Source organism: Callorhinchus milii, unplaced genomic scaffold (assembly GCF_018977255.1).
Source record: "Callorhinchus milii isolate IMCB2004 unplaced genomic scaffold, IMCB_Cmil_1.0 Scaffold3, whole genome shotgun sequence".
Classification (NCBI taxonomy): domain Eukaryota; kingdom Metazoa; phylum Chordata; class Chondrichthyes; order Chimaeriformes; family Callorhinchidae; genus Callorhinchus; species Callorhinchus milii.
The window spans coordinates 26,781,970-26,809,055 of NW_024704744.1; the positions used below are offsets into that span (position 1 = coordinate 26,781,970).

Here is a 27,086-nt window from a genome sequence, read left to right on the forward strand (position 1 = left end):
ATCAGTAACACAATTCTTTCATCTTAAAAATAGTCTCAACAATCGGAGAGAGGCTTGGAATATACATTCGTAGCCAGATACTGTGTGTTCCTGTTGCAATTCTTTTTGGCTTTCAGCACTCAAAAAAGTCCTTTTCTTTTTCTGAACATTTTTCCCTGTATTCCTTCAAAACATTTTTTTCTGATTATGGAAAATAGTCTAACAGCATCTCTCACAAGTCTGAGCCTCTTGTCCAATAGCACTTAGTTCGAGCTCTTTCAGTACAGAGATAAGTACATCTCTGCCCCATTAAACAATAAAACTAAGAGCCATCAACATAGCACTTTTATAATGCTACCTTACTGCATCTCTCTCACAAAGCTCAAAACTGCATCCTGGAGGTCAAAAATAATCCCAACCTCCTGTCTTCATTACTCATCACCACTTCTCCTCCACGCAGCCCTTCAAGCATTCTCGATCCTCTCTAATGCAAAGAAGTCCTGGACTTCTCAAGATAACCAACAGCTGCTTTGCTGTGTCCTCTTCCTCCCCCTTGTCCCCAACACCCGACCCCCCCCCCCCCACCCCAACACCACCCCCATGGTTTCTACAACGCCCACTCTTTTGAGTGTCAAACTATTTAAAAGAAATAATAAATTTTTTCACTTCAGTGCACGACTGCTTGTGGGACTCTGCTGTGCGCAATTGGCTGCTGCGTTTCGCCCACAAATATACAGTCAATTCATTTTACAATATATTCTGTAACGCGCCTTTAGACGTCTTGAAGACATGAAAAGCGCTATATTAAATGCAAGGATTATTATTTTGTTATATTATTTAATTCCAGATTAGATCTGGATTTATCATGGATATTAAGGTGACAAATTGTGAACAGGAGATGAGCATGATTTACAAAGTCAACATTCTCTAATGTGCAATAAACAACCTGTTATTATAATAATAATCATTCTTGAATTTGATATAGTATCTTGTTGTTGAAACTACATTCACAATACCTTCTTGCCAATATTTGTAAAAATCCCCCAAAAGCTCCAGTTAAAAATAAAACAAAAAGCAAATTTAAAGACTTTAAAAGTCTTGGTGAAAGATTTTTAAACAACCTTACGCACCCACTTAACAAGTTGATGGTATGAATGGGCTGAGCTACTATTTTGGTTGTATGTGAAGGAGAGGTAGACACGTGTCTGTGAAGCAGTATTGCATATGCGAGTGTAAGTGCGAGGGAGGACAGCAGCCTTCCGTTTGACCTAGCTTGGTGATGTAATCAAAAACAAAATCACAGGCTACTTACAAAATCCCTGCTCCCAGGATGTGACAGAATAGCTTTCGAGGGTGGAAAAGCTCCAATTTTATATTTAAATATTAATGGACTTTTATTTTGCTCCTTTTAGCAGCTGGATGCAGATAATATTTTCCCTGTAGTTTACATTTAATCTTCTCAATATTATTGGTGTGGCAGGTGGGGTGGTGGGGGGAGGGGTGGGGGGGGTGAGGGGGGACTGTCTTTGGACGTCTATTTTAAATTTAAGCTAATTCTTTTTGTAGGTTTCTTACAAAAACATTAATGGCAAGAAATTACTGTGGGATCTGTAATGCAAGAATTAATTCATTGTTTGCAATGGTGAAATGCACACTTAACACACTCAAACCGCATGACAACAGCAACAAATTACATTTGTATGGTGATCTTCACTTTGGGAGTACGAACTAGTGCGCTGGACAATATAAGGCTGCTATAAGAATGTAACCATGTCTATGTTATAGTTAAATGGTCAATTAAGAAATAATTTTCTTGGTACAAAATATTTAGTAGTCTCAAGGGTAAGGGTTTGACGATGTTACCATAAATAGGCTGATTCTACCAGTGGGGGACACAAATATAAGATAGTGACTAGGGACATCTAAAAGAGAATTCAGGAGGAACTATTTCACCCAGAGAGTAGTGAGACTGTGAAACTCACTGCCTGAAGTAATGGTTCAATCATATAGTACAGATGCATTCAAGAGGAAACTAGACTTTCACTTGAGGGAGAGGGGAGGAGAAGGGTATGGGAGGGCACACTGTGGAAATGGGTCAAGACTAATGTGGAATAATAACACCAGCACAGACGGTGTGGGCCAAGTGGTCTGTTTCAATGCTGTACATTCTTTGTAAATCTTTGTTTCCCATGAAATCTACTGATACTGTCTCATCCTAAAACTTTTCTTCCAAATTTAGCCTTTATACAAAAATATGAGTTAAAAACTGCACTCAGATCAGTCTTCAATTCCTCCAAGAGTAGCATCTAGAAGTTCTGCAGAACAAGTACATTGTTAATTTTAAGACCATTAGATTTTTTAATAACCATAACTATCATTATTTGTGCACAGTCAGGATTGTCTTTCACCATTTCAGTACAGAGTTACAAAGCTCAGAGCTCTGCTTTATGTAACTGCCAAGCCGAGGTCATTTAGCAGTGAAAATATTGTGGTTCTCAGAGTTGGTAAGTTCACAATGGTCCTCCTTGTCTTATGACAAGCAACAGCTTTACAATAAACGCTGTTCACTCTAGAGTCCTGTCAGCAAGTGCTGTTGGCACTTTACCTTGACAGCACTTGACCCTGAGACAAGGATGGTTGCATGTTTTGGAGAGTGCAGACTTTCTTTGATAATAATATAATCCTTGTATTTGATATAGCGCTTTTCAAGTCTTCTAGACTTCTCAAAGTGCTTCACAGACTATACTGTAAAGTGAATTGACTGTATATTTGTGGGCGAAACTCGGTAGCCAATTGTGCACAGCAGTGTCCCACAAACAGCCGTGGATTGAGTGACCAAATTATTATTTTTAAAAAATTCTTGACGGAATATTATCTCCGGAAACAAATTGAAACGCCAATTTATATCCTTATCAACCCATTTCAATCACTTCCTTGTGAACATTGGCATTGGAGCTGCTACCTGTAATTTTCTTTCTCACCTTAGCAATTGTAAACATTTTGTGGTCTTCTCCATAAGGGCATGGATGCTTGTTAGTGTTGAACAGGGATTTGGCAGTGGTGAGGAGGCTTTTTAACATTAAGAGCCAAGTCCTGAGGGCCCTTGAGCACAGTCAATTCCCTGATCTTCCAAGATTTCATCTGACACTTGAATTCACATCATTGGCATTTGGTTAGATACACTTGCACATCACATATTATAATCTAGTGCCACCACCTCCTTGATGCCGCCTTTGCAATCAGTATGAGCTGCCATCTTAAATTGGATCTTACAAAGCAGCAGCCCCTGTCTTGACAATCTGTCTTGAAGCTAAGGAACAATTCTCCATGATTAATTTGAACAGTCGCTCTTTTTAGGACTGCAGTAACATTGCTGTAACATTATTGTACTAAATTGGGATTGCAAAGAGTTTGATATTGCTGTTAGCTCTAATTGAAGCCACAATAAGTCTTAGAGTGCTTTAGTGGTGTAAAACTACACAGTCACTATTAGTCGCCTCTATTTTGTGAATCATGTTTTCTCCAGGGAATACCATACGCGTGACCCATACTTATGAGACTCAGCTCCAACGAGGTGCCTGAACCAAGATCTGGTAACTCTAGGGATTTCCCTGGGAGAAAATGCTGTTTATAGCTTAAAGACCTTTACCAGTGGCCACACAGATGATCCACCACTGGAGCACTCTTTAGTTGTCTTTATAGACTCACCATTGCAGTTGTTGGGAGATTTCATTAACAGATTATTCACCCAGGAAACCTGAGGGATAGGGGTGGTGGCCAGGAATATAGTCAATGAGATGAGTTTACGGATGAATTTGAAAGCTGAGAGGGAGTGGGTGAGACAAGGCGAGGAGGAAGGGTTTAGGAAGGCATGTTTGGAACGATTTAGCAAACTGGCTGAAGATTCACCCTCTGATGGTAGAGTGGAGCAGGCAGTGTGGCGGATCAGAGTTGATGGAGAAGAGAGAGCAGCTAGGGAGGAGTATGGTCACATTAAATTGCTTTGGAAGGCTGGGTCAAGGCTATGGAGGCATTTAAAGTTAAGTACAAATTGCTTAAGTCAAATAAAGTCAATTTGTGCTTAAGTTCCTTTTGGGGATAGGGAGCAAGGATGGGGTGATAGGTGTGCAGAGCCTGGGTACGGGAAAAGATAAGGCTGTGGAAGTTTGGAGCTTGTTGGAGGTGGAGTTAGTGAAGCTGGTCACATTGAATCTGGAGGTGGCAAAGGCAGGGTTGAAGATTTCAGCTGTGTTGGGAGAGCTGAACAAAACATCAAGATTCCACATAGTCTCTGTGAGTCGTAATGAGCAACCTCACTGAGGTGAGGAGCTTCTGATGGGAGCTGAACAGGATGGTCTCAGTTTTCTTGATGCTGATTTAGAGAGAGTTCAGGCTTGGCCAGGATTTGATGTCTGGTAGGCTGTCTGTCTGAACATCAGTGGTCCTGGAGTCAAAGGGGAATCAGAAAGAGCTGGATACCATCCCTGTAATAATAATAATCCTTGCATTTGATATAGAGTAGAATCATAGAATCATAGTACAACACAAAAAGAGGCCATTCGGCCCATTGAGTCTGTGCCGGCTCATTGAAAAGAGCAATGTAATGTTAATCCCACTCCCCAGCCCTTTCCCCATAACCCTGCAAACCCGTCCTCCTCAAATACCCATCCACCACGTTTTTAAAAGTTGTTATTGAATAGGCCTCCACCACCCTTTCGGGCAATGCATTCCAGATTCGAACAACTTGCTGCGTGAAAAATTTCTTCTCACCTCCCCTCTGCTTCTTTTAGTAACTATTTTAAATCTGTGACCTGGAGTCACCAACACACCCACCAGTGGAAACAGTTTTTCCCTTTCTAACCTATCAAATCCCCTCATGATTTTGAAAATGTCTATTAGGTCTCCTCGTAACCTTCTCTGCTCCAATGAGAATAATCCCAGCCTCTCTAGCCTTTCCTCATAATCAAGGTCCCTCATTCCTGGTACCATCCTCGTAAATCTCCTCTGCACCCTTTCCAATGCCTTAACATCCTTCCTATAGTGTGGTGCCCAGAACAGGGTCAGTATTCTAACTGAGGCCTTACCTGTGTTTTATATAGGTTAATCATAGCCTCCTGACTCTTGTACACTATGCCCCTATTTATAAAACCTAGTATCCCATATGCCCTTTTTACAGCTTATCTACCTATCCTAACACCTTCAAGGATTCATTTACCTGAATCCCCAGGTCTCTCTGTTCCTTCACCCCCCCTTAAGATTGTATTACCAGCCTATATTGCCTCCCCTCATTCTTTCTTTCAAAATGCATTACCTCACATTTCTCCACATTGAAATTCATCTGCGTCTTATCATGTCGTTGAGATGTCTCAAAGCACTTTACCGATTATACTGTAAAGTGAACGGACTATATTTTGCGAATGATGTCGAAGTGGATCCCATGGACTGTAGGTGTTGTCACCAAAGGGGAGCATATAGATGAGAAACAGGAGAGGACCTCCTGGGATACAGCCCTGAGGAGTGCTCGACTTCAATGTTCAGGGACAGGAGGAAAAGCTATTGGAGGAGACATAGTGATGATCCAACAACAACAACAACTTGCACTTATACAGCGCCCTCCACGTAGGTTAGCATCTCAGAGAGCTTAACAGTGGCGGAGCCTGACTCCGAGCCGGGGGTGGAGGGAAGTGGCCGTAAGCACAGTCAAAAAGGAAGGGTAGAGAGGAGGCAAGGCAGAGGGATTGAGGGAGAGTATTCCACAGTTTGGGGGCGTAGTGGCTGAAAGCGCAACCTCCAATGGTGGAGCGGATGGTGCAAGGGACAAATAGAAGGCCGGTGCCAGTCGAGCGGAGGTACCTGGTGATGGATTGGGGAGTGAGGAGGTCGGAGAGGTAGGGAGGTGCCAGGGAGTGAATAGATTTGAACACGACTGGGACAGGCAACACTGAAAACTGGAGGAGAAATACTGGAGGAGAATGGAGTAGTCAATAGTGTCAAATTCAGCTGAGAGTTCAGGAGGTACAAGGCTAATATAGCTTGCTAAGGCCTTGTTAAAATGGAGAAAATCAAAATGTATTGGTAGATTTAGTGATCTAACAAATGAGGTATCATCATTACTCTGTGTGTGTGTATATATATATATGTGTGTGTTTGTGTGTGATAATTCTGAATTTTGGAGATTCCATCTTTAAAGAAAGCTAAATCAGAGAACAAATAGGACATTTCTATGGATTACATAGTACAGTGGATTTCAGTTGCGAAATGCAATCTGTATTTCAGTTCTCACATCAATCATAGCTCCATTGGATGAATTTTAATTTCCACACGGGAATTGACGTCCAGCTGCATAATCTATGCTAATATAAATACGAAATAAAGCAGAATTGTGTAAAAGAATAGAGTGGGAGGCTTTGGGGCACGACAGCTTAATTTCTCTATTGTGTGAATGTTGGACAGCGATCAGTGGATGGTGATCTGAAATACAGTATAATCTTCATCTTTTGTTGACTATCAGAAATGCAGATACCAATTTAACATGCAAGTCATGAGGATGAGGGTCAAAAGGGATATTGACTCCAAGACATACAAACCATTCTATTATCAATACTATTAGAGGGTTTTTTTCAGTTTCAGTGAGACGCCGTCCGGCGTGGAGGGTGCTATATAAATCCAAGTTGTTGTTGTTGTGATTGTTTTTTGTTTGCAATTTTATTATTTTTTTGAAAGGACATAAACATATTTCAAAGAGAATTGCAAATGAATCCTATGGCATTTGCAAATCAATGTATCCTATAAAGAGCAACACCTGATGTCTATATCTCAAAGAGGCTGCAATGAAAGGATAAGATGTTCAATGTTGTGCAACTCTCTCTTGCTATAAATTTCAAAGCCCCATTCTTTTTGTTAGGAAAGGAGAGCTATGAATAAAAATACATACCAAAATATATGTGCGGTGCCTTTCTTGTGTGCTCATGTTGTATCTATATTAAGAACATAAACAAACAGAAGGAGAACAAAGAACAAGTAAAAGCAATTTCAAAGTGACAATTGAATTAGTCAAATTCTGGACTCTCCAAAATGCTACATAAATAGAGTAAATCTAAACTCAGGTGGAATTTCTCCATGTTTGATAACAACAATCAAAGCAATTCAATCTCAGTGTGTGAGATATCCTGGTGTGTTAAGACTCTATATTAAATGTAACTAGGTGAGAGAAAGGGTTTATGATTTGAGGAAAAGGTGCATTGGTGGACTGATATTAATCATTTCCATCTTATTGACCTTTTACTGCCCTCAAAAGTTTTTATGTTCTCTGTGCCCCCTGTGGTATATATGATCTCAGGCAGTCTTGTTGGATAAGCATTACAGTTTGATTCTTCTCCATTAAATAAACAGGAAACAGTGTATATATAGTATACACATATATATGCACAGTGCCCTTCACATCGGGAGGGATGTCCTTATCATGTTGAAATGTCTCAAAATGTCTTAATTACTTTTAAGTATAGTAACTGTAGGGAGAAATGAGGCAGCCAATTTGTGTGCTGAAGGATTGTAGACCAGTGCATGGGGAGAAATATTTTAAGACCCAAGGTGTCAGTAACTCCCAGTTGATATGGTTGTCTTACCAGGGACTTCAGTGAGATGGGAGTCACAGTACCTACCAAGCACTGTGAGCTCTTGTCAGGATGCCCCAGAGGGGTTTGATTTATTGGTCGTTTTAGCTCCCAGTGTTTATCAATCCAATGCATATGGTTGTCAAGGAAATGTTTACTCAACCATGTATGATTTTCTGCTTATGGCTTGCTTTTCAAATTCATTGGAATTCAAATCACCAGTATGAGCTTTGTATTGTCCCCACTGCGGTTCTAAAAATCAGTCAGGCAAAGTTGCACATGTGACAATTATTAACTTAATGCACTGAATAACCCTACACTTGCAATGTATTTGTGGCTTTCAGCTGTCTCTTGTTTTCATATTAAGTCCCAGTATATCCTCTACAAGTCAAGAAGATTTTCATCCCAATCTAACCCTGTCAGAAGCTGCGATCACACATTTTTACACTGAGTAGAAACAGCTTAAACCTTTCTAGCAGACACAGCTATGATAGCAAGATTTTGACAGGACATGACTTATCCATTGGAAATTGATTGACTTCATCCACTTCTCCATCCATCAGAAATGAAGACAATTGAGGTTTCAAACAGTAAAACATGTCATTTAAGCTGATCATATACCATAGTGTATTAAGAGTAGTAAAAATAATCTGATTTTTACATAAATTTACCTAGAACATTACAACACGGCAATTTGGCTGAAAACGTCTGTGCTCCTTTTTCCCCTCACCTTTACCTCTATATTCACTTCTCCCTCATGTATGGATAGAGTTTTCTCTTATTTAAAATATTGGTTTTCACTTAAACCACAGCTTCTAACAGTGAGTTCCACATCCTCACCACCCTCTGCATAAATAATTGTTTACATTTCAGATCTTGTGCCTTTTTACCACCTGATGCCATGTCATCTGATATGCTTTGTATATGAACAAAACATAATTTGATTAAAAAAGGAACCCTTTGATAAACAAAGATTCATCTCAGTGTATTAAGATATTAGACTGTACACAGTATGTCCAAATACAAGAACCCTGGCAATCAACTTGTACACTTCTGCAGTTTTTGTTCACCTTGATCAACTGAGGAACCTTGAATATGATTTATGCTTCTTATAATACTGCAGGTCAATAATAATAATTTGTATTTATTATTAATGATAATGCATGCATTAATTATAGTGCCTTATCACATTTCAAACTGCTTCACAGATTTTAATGGAAAGTGTAAGTGGCTATATTTGTCGGCGAACACAACCTCAAGCTGAATTTTTTTTTACCTGGGAAATTTGCGGCCACAACACTGGGAGAAACTCTCTTCTGTTGCCATTGATTCTTTCCATCCATCTGAGCAAGCTGATGGGGCCTTGGTTTAATGTCGCATCCAAAGGACAATGCTGGACTAATCCAACACTATGCCAGAGTATCAGCCTCGATGTTAAACAAAGTCCCGATCTGGGGCTTAAACCCCCAGCGTTCTGACCCAAAGTGTTTCTAATTGAGCCAATTCCTTTCACATAATAAAAATGTCTCAAAGCACTTCCCAAAATGTAATTGAATAGAAATCAAAGCTATGTTTTTATATTGACAACTAATCTGCATCAGCAGCATTTCATAGTTAGAATGATTATGTTTTGAGCTGGTGTTAATGGCACAGAGAAGAAGCTGCTGTTTTGGCTGGGATAACATTAGTGACTTTTAGTTAAAGATTGGCTCACTCTCCTTATTCCCTCACTTTGCACCTTTTCCCTTGGGTTCCAAGTGACTTTGGAGATGATGAAATCTGATGGCTCTGTATATGAAACCTGTTTGCTATTTTATCAGCTTTCTCTAACTGCAATCTGACCTTTAATGAAATGATAGCTCATTCCCCATTAGTCTGAACTGCTTCCCAATCAGACCTGGTAATAGAAGAAAGACTAGTAACAGGATTGTGGAGAGGCAGTTTTCAGAAAACACAGCAGGGACCAGCATCTTTATCTGGGAGAGTATCAGGGAAAGGAATATTCAGCTCAAGAGGGTCAGGGAATGTAGCAAAGTATAGTGAGTATATGAGCTGGTTTATTATACAATAAACTCCTGATAACCCATCACTCCAAGGAAAACGGGCTCAGTGACAAAGTATCAGTAGTGGTAAGTTAGCCATATGTATAAATACCTAAATAAATGTGGCTGATATATAGACAGCATGATGACTTAAGTGGTAGTGATAAGTTAAACCAAAGCCAGGGTTGATTTTTCAGGATTTTACTATATCGCCTATTCCATGTTGGGTGAAGTACATTTATTGTGCCTAGAGACAGGAAATTTCTTATCATTTTTCTCTTTTTCCATCTTCTCAATTTTTTTGCTTGGATGAAGTTCATGACTCATTCAGGGTTTTTTTTTTGCCTCAGAAAGAAATGTCTTAGAGGGATCACAGAGGTGTATATAAGTTGCTAAATCAGATTGAAAAATCTAACATTAAAGTCTGCTGCCATTTCCAATGATGACTTACAAAATATCACTGCAGTTCAATCTTTTCAAAATCCCTATATTTCTTTCATGATGTGAAATATACTTTGTGGAGCACACATTTCAGAAATTGCCAATACTCTTTTAGATTTGGCAGTCAATGTTGCTGTATTTGGATTATTTTTTTACTGCAGCACATCTATTTTAGTTATTAGGTTGATTCAAAATGACACATACTGCATATAACTGATTTTGAGAATTCAATCCCGTCTTGGTATGTTTTGGGAATCCATTACAATGCAACAATCACCATATAGATCGGAGTACTGGGCCATCTCAGTTGCAAGTTTCAGTTAGTTTCCACTTCCAGCATCTATCCTATGAATCTTTCCCGATGCTGACTTTGGAGATGGAATCTAACAATTGATAAATAACAGGTAGCACTATTAAATTCTGGACTGTATTTTGCCATGAGAAACCTTGGAAGCAGCATAGAAGTGGATCATAAATTGCTCTTGCTATTGACGTTGTAATCGCTATTCTTCATTAATATATTATTCTGCTTCCTCCCGAAAAGTAAGGATTCCCAATGACCCAGTGCACATCTTTTTCACTTTTCCCAAAGGATTGCACTATTCACATGCTGGGTGTCCATGGTACTCTGCCAAAATAGAGTTAATAATGTAGTAGTTTGCAAACAGGACATTACTGTGATAATTGCAATTTCCGGTCTGCATTAGAAATCAGAGATTCGCAACCATATTCACTAAAACAATGGGCAAAAATTATAATTCTGTGGGCTATTTTGCTTCCCAATATTTGGTTTGGGTTTTGTATGCTGATATCATCAGTGATATCCTTTCCTCCCCCCCACATCATATAGTATATTGGCACACACAGTTTATGCTCCCAAATCATGAATCGGATGTTGGAGGACAGCCAGGACCCACAGAACCACATGTCCAGAGGAGAAAAATCATACTTTATAGTCTGTTATGTATAATTGAAAGAATAAATAGAAATAATGTTCAATCAAGGTCATCTTTCAATCAGTGTCTGTAAAGTTAAATTAATCGATGGAACTCTGTGTGAAACTGTGAAACATAGATAAAAATACCTCAAAACTGCTTTTCAATTAAAGTCAAATTGACTGCTTCTGAATCATTAGGCGAGTGTGACCAGCATTTTTAAAACCCTGTGAACTTGCAAATGTAGCAGTGGATCTTTAGTGTTCTTGAGAAGCAGTTAGATGCAACTGTGGTTTAACAAAATCTTCATTTCACTGATAATATTTCCAAGAGGATCCTAAAAATTGAGTATAGTAGTGTAGTGTACACATCAGTGCAATAGTGCAATGTACCATTCATTGGCGTGAAGCATTCATCAGCAATGCTGATCTAGCAATGCTGATCTGCACTCAGTCCATTCCACTTTTCCAGCTCACATAAGTAGAGAACTGCAATGGTGCAGATTAGCACTCAAAAAAGAAGGAATTTCTTTCAAATAAACTGTGTCTATTCATATCATGCTAATGATCAGAAAACCATCTAAGCTTATTGCATTTACTGATGATGAATGAACGTATCAGCACCTCACTGCACACTGAGATAAGTAATTGCTAGGTGTGTAAATGATTAAATGAGAAAATGGGAATAAAAAGTCTAAAGTCCACAATTGATCTCTGTCTTTTTCAGCCGATAGACCGCCAGCTCCTGTCAATGTCACCATCAGTCATTTGAAGGCCAACTCAGCGACTGTGTCCTGGGATGTACCTGAAGGAGATGTTATCATCGGCTATGCCATATCGCAACTGGTAATGTCTCTCAATCTCATTTCACTTCTTGGCTTCTGTTCACAGAATGCTGGCACACTCTGTCACCAGCTCCTCTTTTATCAGCAAGTAATGTTTTGCCTTTGAAATCATTGGCCGAATAGCTCAAACCACTTCTGAACAATAACAATCCCAAGTGTTATGGTCCAGACTATGAGTGTTCATTAAATAGTGGAATTGTTGCTGCCATACAACTGTGGCATTCACAGTGGTCAATATATAAGGAATTATACAAACACAGCACTGGGAAGTTTAATGGCTTATGCAACACTTATTGAGCAGTAGACCTTGTTATTTTCGCGTAGAAGAATGCATATTCATTTTCTATAATGACATAATATAACTTAAATTCATGCATAATTCACGCTTTGAGGAAACTGACAAAATGTAGAAGAAATGCATGAAGATTGTTGAGACCCTAATTTCCCCTCTAAGCACAATTCTGAGCACAGAGTCATGGCCAATTGCACGTACATGCAAATTTACTTACCTTCCCCCTTTGCACAATGTTCTGTACTTTGAATCCAATTTAATAGTTGCTGGTTTTGCTCCGTGTGTGGGAGAAAGACCACATGGAGTCCTTGTCAGCATAGGTGAATTATCCTCTTTGGGGGGAGGTAAGTGAGGTATGCTAGGAACTGAACTGGTTCCAAGGTGACATGCTTGGCAATGGAATATCAGTATTGAGTCAACTCTCTATGGGGTTTTCGGTTGACTGGTTTGTGGGCCAGATGGATCCACAATACTCCAGGGCACTGCTGATGACAGACTAACCAGCCTGGCTCATCAACAGCACTTGGATGGGTAGATCAGTCACTGAGAGTAGGGATTCTTCCCTCTCAGCTCTTGTCACCATGCAAGTCACAGTCCTAAAGCTGGACACTTGCCAGACAGTGCTCTCAATGACAACTATGCTGTTTTAAATGCTTAAATTGAGCAGTATTCCAGTGCCCATACTAGGGTCCCTAATCCTTGGCTCTCGCCAACTTATGACTAATACCTTCTGGAATTAGATATGTAGGGTGCATCTTTCCTTGCAGAGAGTGAGTATTCCATTCTAGACACAGGAAATTTCCATGTGTTGGTGGCATACATATGTGGAGCTCTCGATTTGGTTTGGATACTCTTAAGCATGGTGATGGGTTTCCGTATGTATCAGACACATAGCTCATCAAAACCAAATAAAAGTGACTAGTTCTGTCCTTTAATAATAATAATAATTCTTGCATTTGATATAGCACCTTATCATGTTGTTGAGACATCCCAAAACGCTTCACAGAATATACTGTAAAGTGTAGGAATCATTCTCCCCAGCTCTTCCCTACCAAGCTGCAAACTACCCAGAAATCTGCAACCTGTGCCCTCTCCTATCATCCTCATTCAGTTCCATTCCCCAACCCTGAATTCAAGATCCTCATTCTCATTTTTAAATCCCGCCACAGTCTTGCTCCATCCCACCTCTGTGACCTTCTTCAACCCTTCCCACCCGGCTGCTCCATTCGCTCGGCGAGCTCCCGCCTACTTCACATCACCCGCCCTATCTGCCCACTCTCTGATGGTACTCCATCCCGGACTCCCTCAAACTACCTTCCTCCCTCATTTCATTTAAGGCCTACCTGAAGACATAATGCTTTGACCATGCTTCAATCATCTTTTCCATCTCTATTCCCTTAGTACGCACCCCCAATTTAGGAGCCCGGCCAACAGTGACAAGCTCTTTGGGAGGTCCTCTCCAGGCACTCTATCAATGTAAATTTGTATTGTGTTTTATTTCTCAGTTTAAAAAATTCCTTCAGTGATGACATGTCCTCTTCCACAGGACCCAGGTCATGCATATTATCGATAGAAAGCAATTGTGGCCAGAAATATCAGTGGACGTAGAAAAAAGCTGTTTGAAGCAGGCATTATCTGGGGTGTTCCAGTGCAACATAGTAAATTCAAATCTTCCCTGATATCAGAGCTGGTATTAGTGATCCTGCTTATCTTATGTAGGATTAAGAGCGAGTTACCATTCTAACCTTTTAGCACAATTCAAAAGTGGATTTGAAACCTGGAATCATGCCATCTGGCAGCACTTTCCTCCGCAGAATGCTTGTTGTCAGGGGAGACCTGAAAGAGTTAGAAAGGGGGATAAAAAATCTCAAATAAATTATCAAGGAAGAAGCTAGCTTGTCATCTTTTGCACAAAACTTAAGCATTTTCACATCAAAATTTAGGGAGATGGGCTCACAGAGCCCATGTGGCAGAGAATGTGGACTGCAGAAATCTGAATGGTCAAGAGATGACTCAACCCTGATGTTGTTCCCTTCTTGATCAAGCAGTGCTTCTGCATTCAATCCGCATGAATGCATTCACAGCAGCTTCTTTGGTAGCCAAGGAGTAAGCCACGACATCCAGTTATCAGGTTACTTCTAGTGTCACCGTTTCATGCACCTTACTGGTCCAAGCCCATCACCTCATCTTCTCAAGCTCATCTGTCTCTCTAACCCCCAATGATTCAACTTCAAGATCCTCATCGTTACTTTCAAATGCCCCCACAATCTTGCCCCAATTTCTAAATATCCAAAGGATGTTTTTAACCCGAAAGTTTGAAAATGAAAGTTCACTTACTGTTTAAAACATTCTTCTCTACAGTGGGCGTATATACATTCTAAGATAACATCAGGTAAAGAAAGAAATTGCATAATTATAGTACTTTCTTACATTGAAATGTCTCTAAGTGCTTCACAAAATATCACTGTCAAAGTATTATGCACTTAAATAATGTACTCATCGTATTCTGTCCGCTTGCTTGGCTCGGGTCTTCTGTACGTCCTTTGTCTCCTCTGTTCAACAATTGGTTCAGTCATGATGCTCCGAATCTCTGAAACTCCTTGCCTCAATCCCTCCATCTTGTCCCCTCTTTGCCCATCTTTAAATGACACCTAAAGACTTTTATCTTCCACCATACCATCGGTCACTTCCCCTCCCTTTCCGTTTCAACGTCAAACCACTGCAATGTTAAATGTTCCAACACCAACATTTGTATAGCGCCTTTCACGTTGGGAGGACGTCCCAAGGCACTGGACAGACAGAGTCACAGACTTGAGCTGAGGGTTGGGATGGGGGAGTGGGGAGGGCAAGGGGGGAAGCAGGGAGATCGAAAGTACGGTCGAAGAGGAGGATCTTGCGGTGGGTCTTTAAGGTGGCGAGGGAGGGGATGAGATGGAGGGACTGCGTGATGGAGTTCCAGAGAGTGGGTACAGAGTGGCGGAAGGTCCCTCCGCTGATAGCGGGGTAAGCAAGGCGGGAGATGTGAAGCAGGCCGGAGCCCGCTGAGCGGAGGGAGGGAACAGGGCGGTAGGGGTTAGGAGGTCGGAGAGGTAGAGGGTAGCAAGACCGTGGAGGACTTTGAAGGTGAGGACCAGGATCTTGAACTGCATTCTCTGTGTGATGGGAAGCCGGTGGAGTTGGGCAAGGATGGGGGTCATAGGGTCGCAGAGTCTAGTGCGGGAGAGGACACGGTCTGCAGAGTTCTGCATGATCTGCAGCCTGTGGAGGGAGATGTTGGGGAAGCCGACAAGCAGTGAGTTTGCATAGTCGAGCCTCGATGTAATGAAGACAAGACAATACCTGCCTGTTTGAAGTGTACTATATAAATGCAGGTTGTTGTACATGAATTACAAAACTGTTAAAGTCAGAATATGTGAAATACAATGCACTGCTCAAGAGTGTATGTTTACATTGTGTCAGGTATAAAACCATTCAAAGCAAGAAGCCACCCTAACTGTCGTCTTAGGAATTTTATTGTCTTCAGATGACTTAAATCTGAAATAGATTTTAGTTTCTTGTAATATTACAGGTACTGGCCTGGCTCAGTTGGTAGCACTCTCACTTCTGAGGTGAATGGTTATGTGTTCGAAACCCACATTGGGACTTTGAACTTACAGTCGAGACTGACACTGCTATACAGTGCTGGAGGAGCACCTTATAGGAGATGTTGTCCAATGAGACATTAAACCAAGGTCCTATCTGCCTCTTCAGATGGACGTTAAAGATCCCATGACCCTATTTGAAAGTAACATCCTGGCTAATAATTCTCTAAGTAAAATTGGTAATTCACTTCATGGCTGTTTGTGGGGTATTGTTGTGTGCGGATTAGCTGCCATGTTTGTCTACAAAAATACACAATCATTGTACCTTACAGAATAATTCCGTAAAGCACTTTGTGATGTCTTCCTGACATGAAAGTTGCTAATATCAAATGCAGGTATTATAATATTAGATATGTACCTAGAAAGACTTTTTTATTTCTATCAGAACAAGGATCTTTATGTTTGTTTTCAAGACTTTTACCAGATCTGCTTCATCTCATTCCCAGACAATAATCTCAACTCACTTGGGACAATCAGATTGAATTAGAAAGCATGGGGATCATGGATTATAGATTGAAAGTAAATGACAAAATGGGCACTGGCTCAAACTAACACACACATGTAAACTAACAGCATAAACTTTAACTCAAACCGAATGGAGAGACTTTACACTTACTTTCATTTGGACTCTTTATTTATCCCTCCTTTTAGAACCCTACTTTTTGCAATCTACCATCATATCTTCTAACTCCTCATTTGAAAGTGGTGGTTGATATTATTTTTAATAACAATGCTTATATTGTTGGCATTGTTTCCTCTATTATTACAATAGTCCAGTGCCACTTTATCTCCAAAACATGTTTTCTTCTTTTTGTAATTAGTGCTTTTAGTGGTACCAGCCAATATATGGTTCAGTGTCTCATCCATTGATGTTTAATGCGTGCCTACAAAGTATACAGCCATGACTATTTACAGTAAATCCTGTGAAGTGCCTTGAGATGGACTTCTTACGTGATAGGCAAGGCACAATATCAAATGCAAGGATTATTAATAATAACAAAAGGGCGGCACCTCTGACAATGCCGTGTTTATCCACAGTACTATACTGGAATATCGGCCTAGACTATGCCTAGGCAAAGCCCTTGCCTGAGTTTCCCTGCTTCTCCCCCTGCACTCCACCCTCCCTGATCCCGACCCCCAACTCGGGTCCATAACTCTGTCTATCCAGCGTCTTGGGACGACCTCCCAACGTGAAAGGCGCTTTGTAAATGTAATTTTGTTGTTGTTGTTGCTGAGTTCCCTTTTTCCCATGGAAACATGTGAATGTTTATGAGATATCATTGATATGAGCCCATTATGTTGTGGTAGTGGTGGGGAGGAGTGTTAAATAAAGTTGGGGGAATCAGAAATATGCATAAACCAAGCAGGCAGGAAGCCTAAACATGGTTGGTATTTGTTTTTAAAATGCTGTTCCTCTTTTTCAAGCAACTGAGTCTTGTTTATATCTAGACACCAAGGCAATATCTTAAGGATTTTTGTAATTTAGGGAGACTTTGAAGATTGTTTTTTTACAACAAAATTGCATTGGTTCATCCATACCTGCTGAGTCTATGTACTTTCTTCCTCTGCCTGCTGATGTGGGATCTCATTTCAGGTGTGAACACAGCAGTAAGATGCCAATGAGAAATGCAATCTTAAACTAGGCTCCCTGCAGCGTGCACTGGAAATAGCTGCGGTGGAGACCATGACTAATTTTGTCTGGCACTAAGCCCCACTGTGCACCAATTGGAAAATTTCTTCCTTGGCTTTTTAATCTACAGTATTAGTAAATTCTGAACCATTTGCCACCTTGAAACAAAGAGAATTCATCCAATTTATCAACACTTCCTGGAAGATCTGTCAACCGCAGTGTCACAGCTTTATGTTCTTGTCTTGTGGATGATTTAATGATCTCATACACATTTTATACACAGATTGTGTATAAAATGGTGACTAACGCAGCTCAAAAAGTTGGATGAATGAACTTTAAAAGATTGAGGTCTAATATGCGTCATTTCCTAACACCCAATTCTCTTAAACAGGTGGGACAGATAAAATTGGTCATTCACTTTATGAATGTTTGTCTTACATTGCTGTGCACAAATTAGCAGCCACATTTGCCTACAAACACACAGTCATTACACTGTACAGTAAAAATCCTGTGAAGTGCTTTGGAACATCTCGACAATGAGATAAGGAGTTATGTCAAAATGCAAGGATTATAATTATTGTAATTTAGCTCTGGAAGTAGATTGCATTTGAATGTTGCTCATTGAGAAAGATTTCCAATTAGGAATCCCCTAATTGATCCAGTTTTCTTAAAAAAAAATCCTGTTCAGAAATACAGTGACATTCTGTTAAAATTGAATACTCAATTTGACAGCAGTAATTATTCAATAATCTGAACTATTCATATATCCGGACTAAACATAAGAGGAGACTCATCTCTGTGAGCTCAAGCTGCACAGCTTTCAATCGGACCAGAACTCGAAGCGCTCTCCTCCAAAAGTCAATTCCGTCCTTACTCGCATGTGGCCAACTTATCAATCACCAGCAACCTCTCTGGGACTGAGGTGATGGGAGGAGGAAGCAGGAGAGGATGCTGATGGCTGTGCTGTGCTGCAGAAAATAGTGATTTGGGATTGTTCTTTGCCCAGACTCGTGTATATTTGTTGGTTTATGAATGGTCACGGGGAAAATTATTCACTAAACCAAATTATTCGTACATCCAAAATTCAATTGACCAATCTATATTCTTAGATTAGGCGTGCAAATGGTTTGGAGTTTCTAAATTCAATTCAATGAAGTGAACTATTCAATTAACTGAATTTCACTGTACTGCAATTTTTGCAAAGGGTTCCAGTAACAGGTAAATCTAAAACAACCACATCACATTGTTTTAAAAACATCAATGCTTACAATTTCTGCTCTGCATGGAATTAATACTTGAGGTATGTTTTAATATTTAACTAAGCAATTAGGCACAATGCAATTTAGCAAATCACTGTTGAGAGAATAAGATTGATTAATTCAACAGTGTACAGTTGCAGTTAGTTTGCCCTTGTTGTGTGTACTGCTGGGGATTGTGGAGGTGAGGTCATTTGGCTGTCTTAATAAAAATGAAGCTGGGAATGTTCACACGAGAGAAGAGATCTCAATTTCATAGCTATAATTCCACCATTTATAGTAAGTGGGCCAGTGATTGTTATTTGTCTCACTATGCTATTAGCAAGCTAATATTCATTTGGTAGTGTCCTTGCTACTTTTTATGTGAAAACAATGAGAGCTGTTCATTAAAGCTGGATTTATTGTTATTACAAGATCATAAGAGAGGTTGGGATGAAGAAAACCCTTTGACCCATTCAGTCTTACCCACAATCCCCATCTTTCTAACACAACAATAAGCTGTTTTTTTAAAAATAAGTCCAGCATTCTGGTCTTAATCACCCTTCCTGGCAACCTGTGCAAATTGTTAATTCCCCTCTGGATAACACTTCTTGGTGTCTGCACTGAATCACCATTTGTGATCCCCTTTTCTTCTTGTTCTGCTTTCTTGGGGCGTCTGAAAGTATTGTTCTGGGTTTACTTTCTCAATTCAATTAAAATTTTATATATACATCTCTAAAACATCTTTCTTGAGACAGCAACTTGTATTTATATAACATCCTTCACACGGGATTCACAATTTGGAATCCGTTTTTTCTCAATTCTCTTAAAGCCTTCCAAATTAAGACTTTTTTAAAAAAAAAATCACCATTGTGGGGATCTTTACATTACAAGACAAAATGGTCTTGCAAGCTATAAATAGGTTGAAGTTTTGCACCTCCAGTGTATTGTATTTCTTGCCAGGCTTGATAAACAAACTTTGTCCTCCAGGAGCGGAGCTCTTGAAAAGCCACGTTAATTTCTGCTATGAATGCCCATGGGTTTTAGTAGATTGTGCCACTGAAAAAATGACAACTGATGATTGTTATGCCAAAAGAATGCTCTATAACTCTGATCACTTATTAATCCCGCTTTCATTTTTTATTATGTTATTTGATGCAGAGGAAAGACGGGCAGATGCAAAGGTCGATCCGAGAAGTGAACACCACAAACCGGGCATGTGTGCTGTGGGATTTAGAGGAAGATACAGAATATGTCATCCAAGTTCAGTCCATTGGTCTGAATGGGGAGAGCCGGGCTAGCAACCGGGTCCAGTTCAGAACCTTAAAAGAAACTGATTGGGTGCCTTCAAACAGCTCAAACAAAGGTAAGTTCTGTTATTTATTCTGGGCTTGTACCACACCCAGTGACATGATGCCCTGCCTTGTCAATCTATGAGTGCATCCAACAATGCAGCCTTTATCCTGCTGCTGGTCCTAGCTACATAAACAGCAGGAATCTTACCTGTGGTCTGTAATGGTAAACTGTGCAGATTTAGCTGGTTAAACTCCATTTGGTACCCCAATATACACTCTAGGGTGTTATCATACAATTATAGAAATTTAAATTGCACAAAGAGGCAATTCAGCGCATTGAGTCTGTACTGCTCTCAAAGCAAGGTGTTCAATTAATCCCACTGTCTCGACCTATTCCCATATCCCTTCAAGCCTTTATCTTTCACATACCTGTCTATTTCCCTATTCAAACCTACAATGGACTCTGCCTCTACCACCTTACTACCACCTTGAATGGTTTAGCTCTTACCTTTCCCACCGTCTTCACTTCGTCTCAACGAATGGCTTCTCCTCCACCCCCCGTACTGTCTCATGTGGTGTCCCTCAGGGCTCTGTCCTCGGTCCCCTCCTCTTCACCCTCTGTATGCTCCCCCTTGGTGACATCATCCGCAAACATGGGGTTAACTTCCACATGTATGCGGATGACACCCAACTCTACCTTTCCTCCTCTACTCTCAACTCCACGACCACCGATGTCCTGACAGCCTGCCTGTCCGACATCGAGTCCTGGACGAGAGACAACTTTCTTCAGCTCAACGTGCAAAAAACCGAGGCCCTCCTGATTGGCTCACGTCAGCGCCTCCGCACCTCAGGCGCTGACACCATCAGCATCCAAGGCTGCACTCTCCACCTCTCAAAGCCAGTCAGGAACCTCGGCGTTTTGTTCGACCCTGAGCTGTCCTTTCTCCCTCACATCCGCACCACAACTGGCACCGCCTTCCATCACCTCCGGAATATCGCCAGATTACGGCACTACCTCACCCCTCACGCTGCTGAAACCCTGGTTCACGCCTTTGTCACCTCAAGGCTGGACTATGGGAACTCTCTCCTCGCCGGCCTTCCCGCACCTCCCTCCACAAGCTGCAGGTCATTCAGAACTCTGCAGCTCGTGTACTGTCCCGCACCAGGCTTCGGGACCACATCACTCCTACCCTCGCTCGCCTCCACTGGCTCCCCATCCCCCAGAGGATTGATTTCAAGATCCTCATCCTCACCTACAAGGCCATTCACGGCCTTGCTCCCTCCTACCTCTCCAACCTACTATCCCCCTACCTACCTGCCCGTACCCTCCGTTCCTCTGGCTCCGGTCTGCTCCACGTCCCCCGCCCCAACCGCCCTACTATCGGTGGTCGGGCCTTCAGCCTCTCAGCCCCGAGGCTCTGGAACTCCATCCCCCAGTGCCTTCGCCTTGCTTCCTCCCTTTCCTCCTTCAAGGCCGGTCTCAAAACCTTTCTCTTTGACCGTGCCTTCAGCTCCCCTCTCGACTCTCTTCCTCCTCCTCGCTCCCTCCCTTCCCTCCCCTCACCCTGACCATTTCCCCCCTCCTCTCTCCCTCCCTTCCCTCCCCTCACCCTGACCATTTCCCCCCTGCTCGGGTCATGACCCAACTGTGCAGCGCCTTGGGACGTCCTCCTGACGTGAAAGGCGCTCTATAAATGGAATCTTGTTGTTGTTGTTGTTACTTGACAAAACATTCCACCTCCCAACCTGCCTAAACTTAGGGAATAGGTGAGCAGAGTGTTTCCTTCCGGGTAGTGATGCATACTCTGTACAGACAAATGGAAAGAATACCCAGAAGTGGAACTCTCAGGTCACTTAAACTCCAGCTATCGGATGTAATGGGTGGAATATCTAGTACAGTATCCAATGTCAGGACTGGTTAGGTTGGAGTTCTGAATACATGGAGTCCAGTAAATCAAGGGTTCACTATAGTTTGGTTTGGAGACATAAGCATGATCAGATTCTGTGTGTGTCAGACAGTCAGTTGACCGAAAATAAAATGGGAAGAAATTTTACCGGAGTCTAGACCTGGACTTTTTTCGTAGCATTTTCAAGTATGCAGTTCTTACGGAAAACAGGATTCAAAGTTGAGACTGAAGTTAAGAATTGTCTCAAATTTGCACACTCTAAAATGCTAAGAAAAATGTTTACATAATGCTGGCAGAATTTCACCTCCCCCTGATGATTAAGTTGCTAATCACCAGCATCATTATAAAAGTACAGAGGTGATGCAAACTAAATAGCTTTGAAAGACTTGCATTTGTTTTAATCATTCAATTGTTTCTATGGTTAAGAATTTTGTTGTAATAATGCTATGAAACTAGGACAGTCTTACCATACTTTGAGTTATTATTGCTGATCTTCATAAGAAAATCTCTTCTTCTTTCTGTTTATATACCACATGAACCTCCACTCCTAATCCCCTATCCCATTTGCCTTTATTCCTTTTTCACTTATGTACTTCCCTTTTCCCTCATGTATTCCTGCTAATTCTTCCTCTTCATATTCTGTATCAAGCAAAGGAACAGCTTGATAATGCAGGCAGGCTTGTGAAGAAGAATTGTAATTTATATTGTAATAGCTTTAAAAGTGAGGCACAAATTAAAACTGCTGAATTTCAATTTGACTTCATAGAATTCTGGACTATGCATCCTTTGAGTAAAACATCTGCATGAGTGGGATGATTTGGCTGGTTAGTGGATGAGGTGTTCTATAACTCATGGGTTTTGCCTTCAGCACAGGGAAGAACAAGGAAGTGAATCTTCTTGTAACATGTCTGTCTGTTGCTGGATGAATTGCACTTCACCACCATCTTCCCCTTCAGAAGCCTTTTCTCTCATTCTGTCTCCAGCCACTATAAAAGTGGAGGGTGGCAAGCCTGGTGCGTTGCCACAATTTCAGCACTTCAGTGCCACTCTTTGCTTAGTCTGAAAGCCCATTTTTCTTCACCCCTGAGGTGAAGTCTTCATTACATTGAAACGTTCAGTCTAGTATGAGTGATCAAACTCAACCTAACGCTGACTGTCTTAAGGACATTTATACATCCACTCAAACAACAGGTGCTGATGGCAATTAGCACTGCTCTCTTTGGCAGTAGCTGAAAGTTTTATTTTATTTTGGTATCCTGTTAAGTTAGCAAATGATGTTCATTACATATAAATGTAAGATACTGCATATAGGTAGCAAAATAGGGAGGCACATGTACTCTATGGATAAGACAGAGCTTGCCAAGGGGATAGCTGAAAGAGATCTAGTTGATTCATTGCTCATGTCAAAACAGTAGGACACAGCAAAAAACACAAGACATAGGAATGCTGGACTGTATTGCCAACTCAGTTGAATACAGATCTAAAGAAATTATGTTCAAGCTCCATAATACTCTGCAAAGATCACACCTAGAATACACATACAGTTCTGGTTATCTTGACAAGGTTCTAGAGGTAGTGCGGAGAACAACAAAGATGATCACCAGGGTTAGAGTAATGAGCTATGAAGAACAATTAAATGAGATAGGATTCCTAATGCCTGAAAAGAGGCATCTCTTAATGGCTCTCATAGAGCTATATCCAGCTTTAAATGGGATTGAGAAAGGAAACCAAGAAGAATACTTTCAGATATGCCAAGGCAGCAAAACAAGAGAGCACAGGTTTAAGGTTGTAATGGGCAATTTCAGTATCAGCCTAGACTATGAGCTCAATGAGGGACTTGATCCAACAGCCTTCTAACTCAGAAACTCTCCCTGATTTATGTATATTTATACAACCACTATTTATGGCATTCCACAATATACATACGTAATGTACTGTAATAGCTTTTACAAAATTATCATACCTTTTAGCATTTTAACTGGTATGCAGTATGAACTGAACACAAGATCAAGTGTTAGTGGCAATGAGCTTAACCGACTTGAGACCTTATACTTATTAGTTTCCACATAAATTATATCTTGTATTTTTCCTTTAAATACCTTGAGTTACACAGCTTACCCCATAAACTAAAATTCCTATTCCTGGAATTACTTCTGAAGCAGTAGTTGAAGTGTTCAAGCAGCCACACAGTTAACTGGAATGTGTTTGATCTTCTGTTTGATATTGTTTTATGCCTTCATGTAATTAATGCCTCATTTACAGCTCTGAATGATTCATGCATCCTTCAGATTTGTCTGAGAATTGTGCTAGTGTTGGGAGTCAAGTCAACTTGGACTGATCTGGTGCTTGGGGCACATTCCAGAGGTTGGTCAGAGCACAGCACTTTGATGAGGCTCCTTGGCTACTAACACTAGAAAAAGAAATATATAAGCTAAATTGGATAATGGTTAACATTATTCTGTTCAAGAAAGAAGTCTATGTTGATTGCTAAAGGGAATTCCCAATGTAAAGCAGCAGGAAGAAGATCACTACTTTTAGTGTGAAATAGCCCCAAATGTCTTATTTATACATTCTAAAGTATCAAATTGTTCCCAGTCACTTTGCACAGGAATGAATCTGTTTTCCATAGTAATGTCAAGGTTTAACCTACTTAGAAAAGATTTAATGGATCACACTATTTTCATCTTGCCTGACATTATCAGGTGGACCATTAGATTAGTTGAAGTAATCTATTAGAAAAACACAAAGTGCAATCTTTCACCTAACATAATTCTCAGTGTATCATGCTTTGTTTGGTTTTCATTTTGCTGACATCTTATCTGATTATGGTAAGATTTGAACAGGGTAAAAATTGTTATGTTTTGCAATGTGTTCCTTGTGTTAATTAGTTTAGCAGTTCTGTTATACTTGCTTAATTTCTTTTCTTATTTTCTTTGAACAAGTTCACAAACTAATTTAAGAATGCTCATTAGCCTTTCCCATTTTATTATTATTATTATTACTGTTATTTTAATTTCAGGATCACAATGGTGTTGGCAAGAACCAGCCAACACCAATATTACAAATTCAATACAATTCACATTTCAATGTATTCTACACTTTATATCCTTATCTTTTGAATTATAAGTGTCAGTCTGATCAGTTGAGTTCAATTCCCACTCTCTAGCCCTCTATGGCAATCCCCATACCTATGGACTTCTGAAAAATGATAGTCATGAACTGTTATTTCATCATCAAGATGTTACCTTGAGCTGGAATCCTTTATCCACTTTGATAGTAAACCTGATCATTGTTTCCTAAATGTTCTCCTGCCTTTGGGTGCTCATCTGTCCTGCACACTGGCCAGCACCAAATCTGTGCCCCCCCAGCCTGATCTAGAAACACTTCCTGATGCCTGTCCCAAAATTGCCCTTTGCAACTTGATACTTGTTACTTTTTTTTCCGCTGTCTTGGTGTATCTGAATATATTATTCTGGCTTCATGTTTGCAATCCCATTTCAAATCTTATATATTGACTACAATTTAATTGTACACAGTTATACATACCATACGTCAGTGATATAATGCAAGGGTTAGTAAATGGAATGATAAGTCATTTTTCCACTGAATGCAGCAATTTTGATTTTACAATGTGCAAATAGAATTTTTTTTAAAAAATTGCTTCACGGAGTGGCAAGAGACATTTTTTGTCCAATTTGTGGATCTGCCCTTTAGAGTTGGATTAAGTATAGGGAATGAACTACACAGCAAAGTACAGATACTTTGTTTAAATCCACTATTTTTTGTTCTATGCCAATTGTTTTGTATGCTGTTTGGGATCTTTGTGAACCTTCATTTTACTGAGATGTATGCTGTTCGATGATCCAGAGCAAGGAAATTCCTAATTCATGGCTGCCCCCACAGAACTGAAGATGTTTACTGTCTCATGGTCTGCTTACAATGTGTCCTCGGGCACTTTTCGGTCTGCTTGTCCCTCGTATCTCTTTGCTAAAATATTTTGAGAATCAATTTAAAAATATGCTTGTGTGATACTCTGAAAGTATGACTGTAGCACAGTTATATTTAAGCTCACATATTACTCCAGCATGGTAACAGCATTCCCTTTACAGTCTATTCAGGTTGGGCTTGGTAGCTTTTTTAATTTATTCTTTGACCCTCAAGGGGTGGAAGCAGGAACATTTCTTCTGCATGTTGACTGTTGAGCAGTTAGAAAGTATCTTTCCTCCCATCACAGCTTGAATGAATCAAAGTGAATGTTCATTGCATCAATCGAATGGGTCCTTAGGCAACCAGAAAGGCAGAATTTACCAAGCACGTTGATAAGAATGGGAACAATCAGATCAGCATCATGACTCATACCTAAACTACTATAAGGCATTTCTGATAGTGATTGATATCAGCTCAGTGTGAACTAATACATCAGTCTCAAAGACGTAATAAGACACTTTGTCAAATGCAAGGATTATTATTCAGTGATGCTTTCCCACATTTAATATGCACCATGGATGGGTGGGGGGTGGATTTTAAAGGTTTACAACTGTAGAGTGAGCTTGCTTGATATCGGTAATATTGGGGGAGCTTAACTGAACATAGGAGGCCTACATCCAGTTCAGTATTTATAGAGGACAAATACTGTACCATCTTTCAGTCACTTGAATAAATATATGGTTGAGACAGCCACCCGCGTTGACATTTTTAATTGTCTTGTTTGATTTGCTCACTATGAAGTTACAATTTAATCAATGATCGTCAGATATTACCTGAGGCTAGAACGGATTCTTCTCAAGTAACACTGGGTCTACTTTGTGTACTTGTATGGTGAGGAAGTATGCAAGAATGTGGTGTGCATGTTTCACTGATGGGGTAACAATTTAAGAAATGCACTGTTTTTCATAGATCCAATCAGCTTGTTGAATCTTTGAAGAGCAAACCATTCAGTCCCATTTATTTGTTTTTTCTCCTTTAAGATTATACCTCTTTAGATATCTATCTAGTTTCCTCTTGAAAATTAATATCGATTCTGCCTCTACCACTGCATTACACATCCAAAACAACTTTGTATGTGAAAGAATCCTTCAAATCTATCCTTTCCTACATTGCGAACTACGTTAAATTGATGACCCCGAGTCACTAACTCACCAATCAATGGAACTAATTATCCCTATCAACTCCATCACAAGGTCTTTCAATAACACTAATTAATTAAAATACATCGACTTCAACATTGATAGA

At 40.3% G+C, this 27,086-nt stretch overlaps 1 protein-coding gene across 1 annotated transcript in view; it reads left to right on the forward strand.

The window, feature by feature from the left end:
* fndc4b (fibronectin type III domain containing 4b) overlaps positions 1-27,086 on the forward strand; it is an 87,296-nt gene that overhangs the window by 23,371 nt on the left and 36,839 nt on the right. The window contains exons 2-3 of the mRNA XM_042332806.1: positions 11,737-11,855; positions 19,814-20,018. Coding sequence (XP_042188740.1) covers positions 11,737-11,855; positions 19,814-20,018 — 324 coding nt within the window. The remainder of the gene's footprint in view (positions 1-11,736; positions 11,856-19,813; positions 20,019-27,086) is intronic.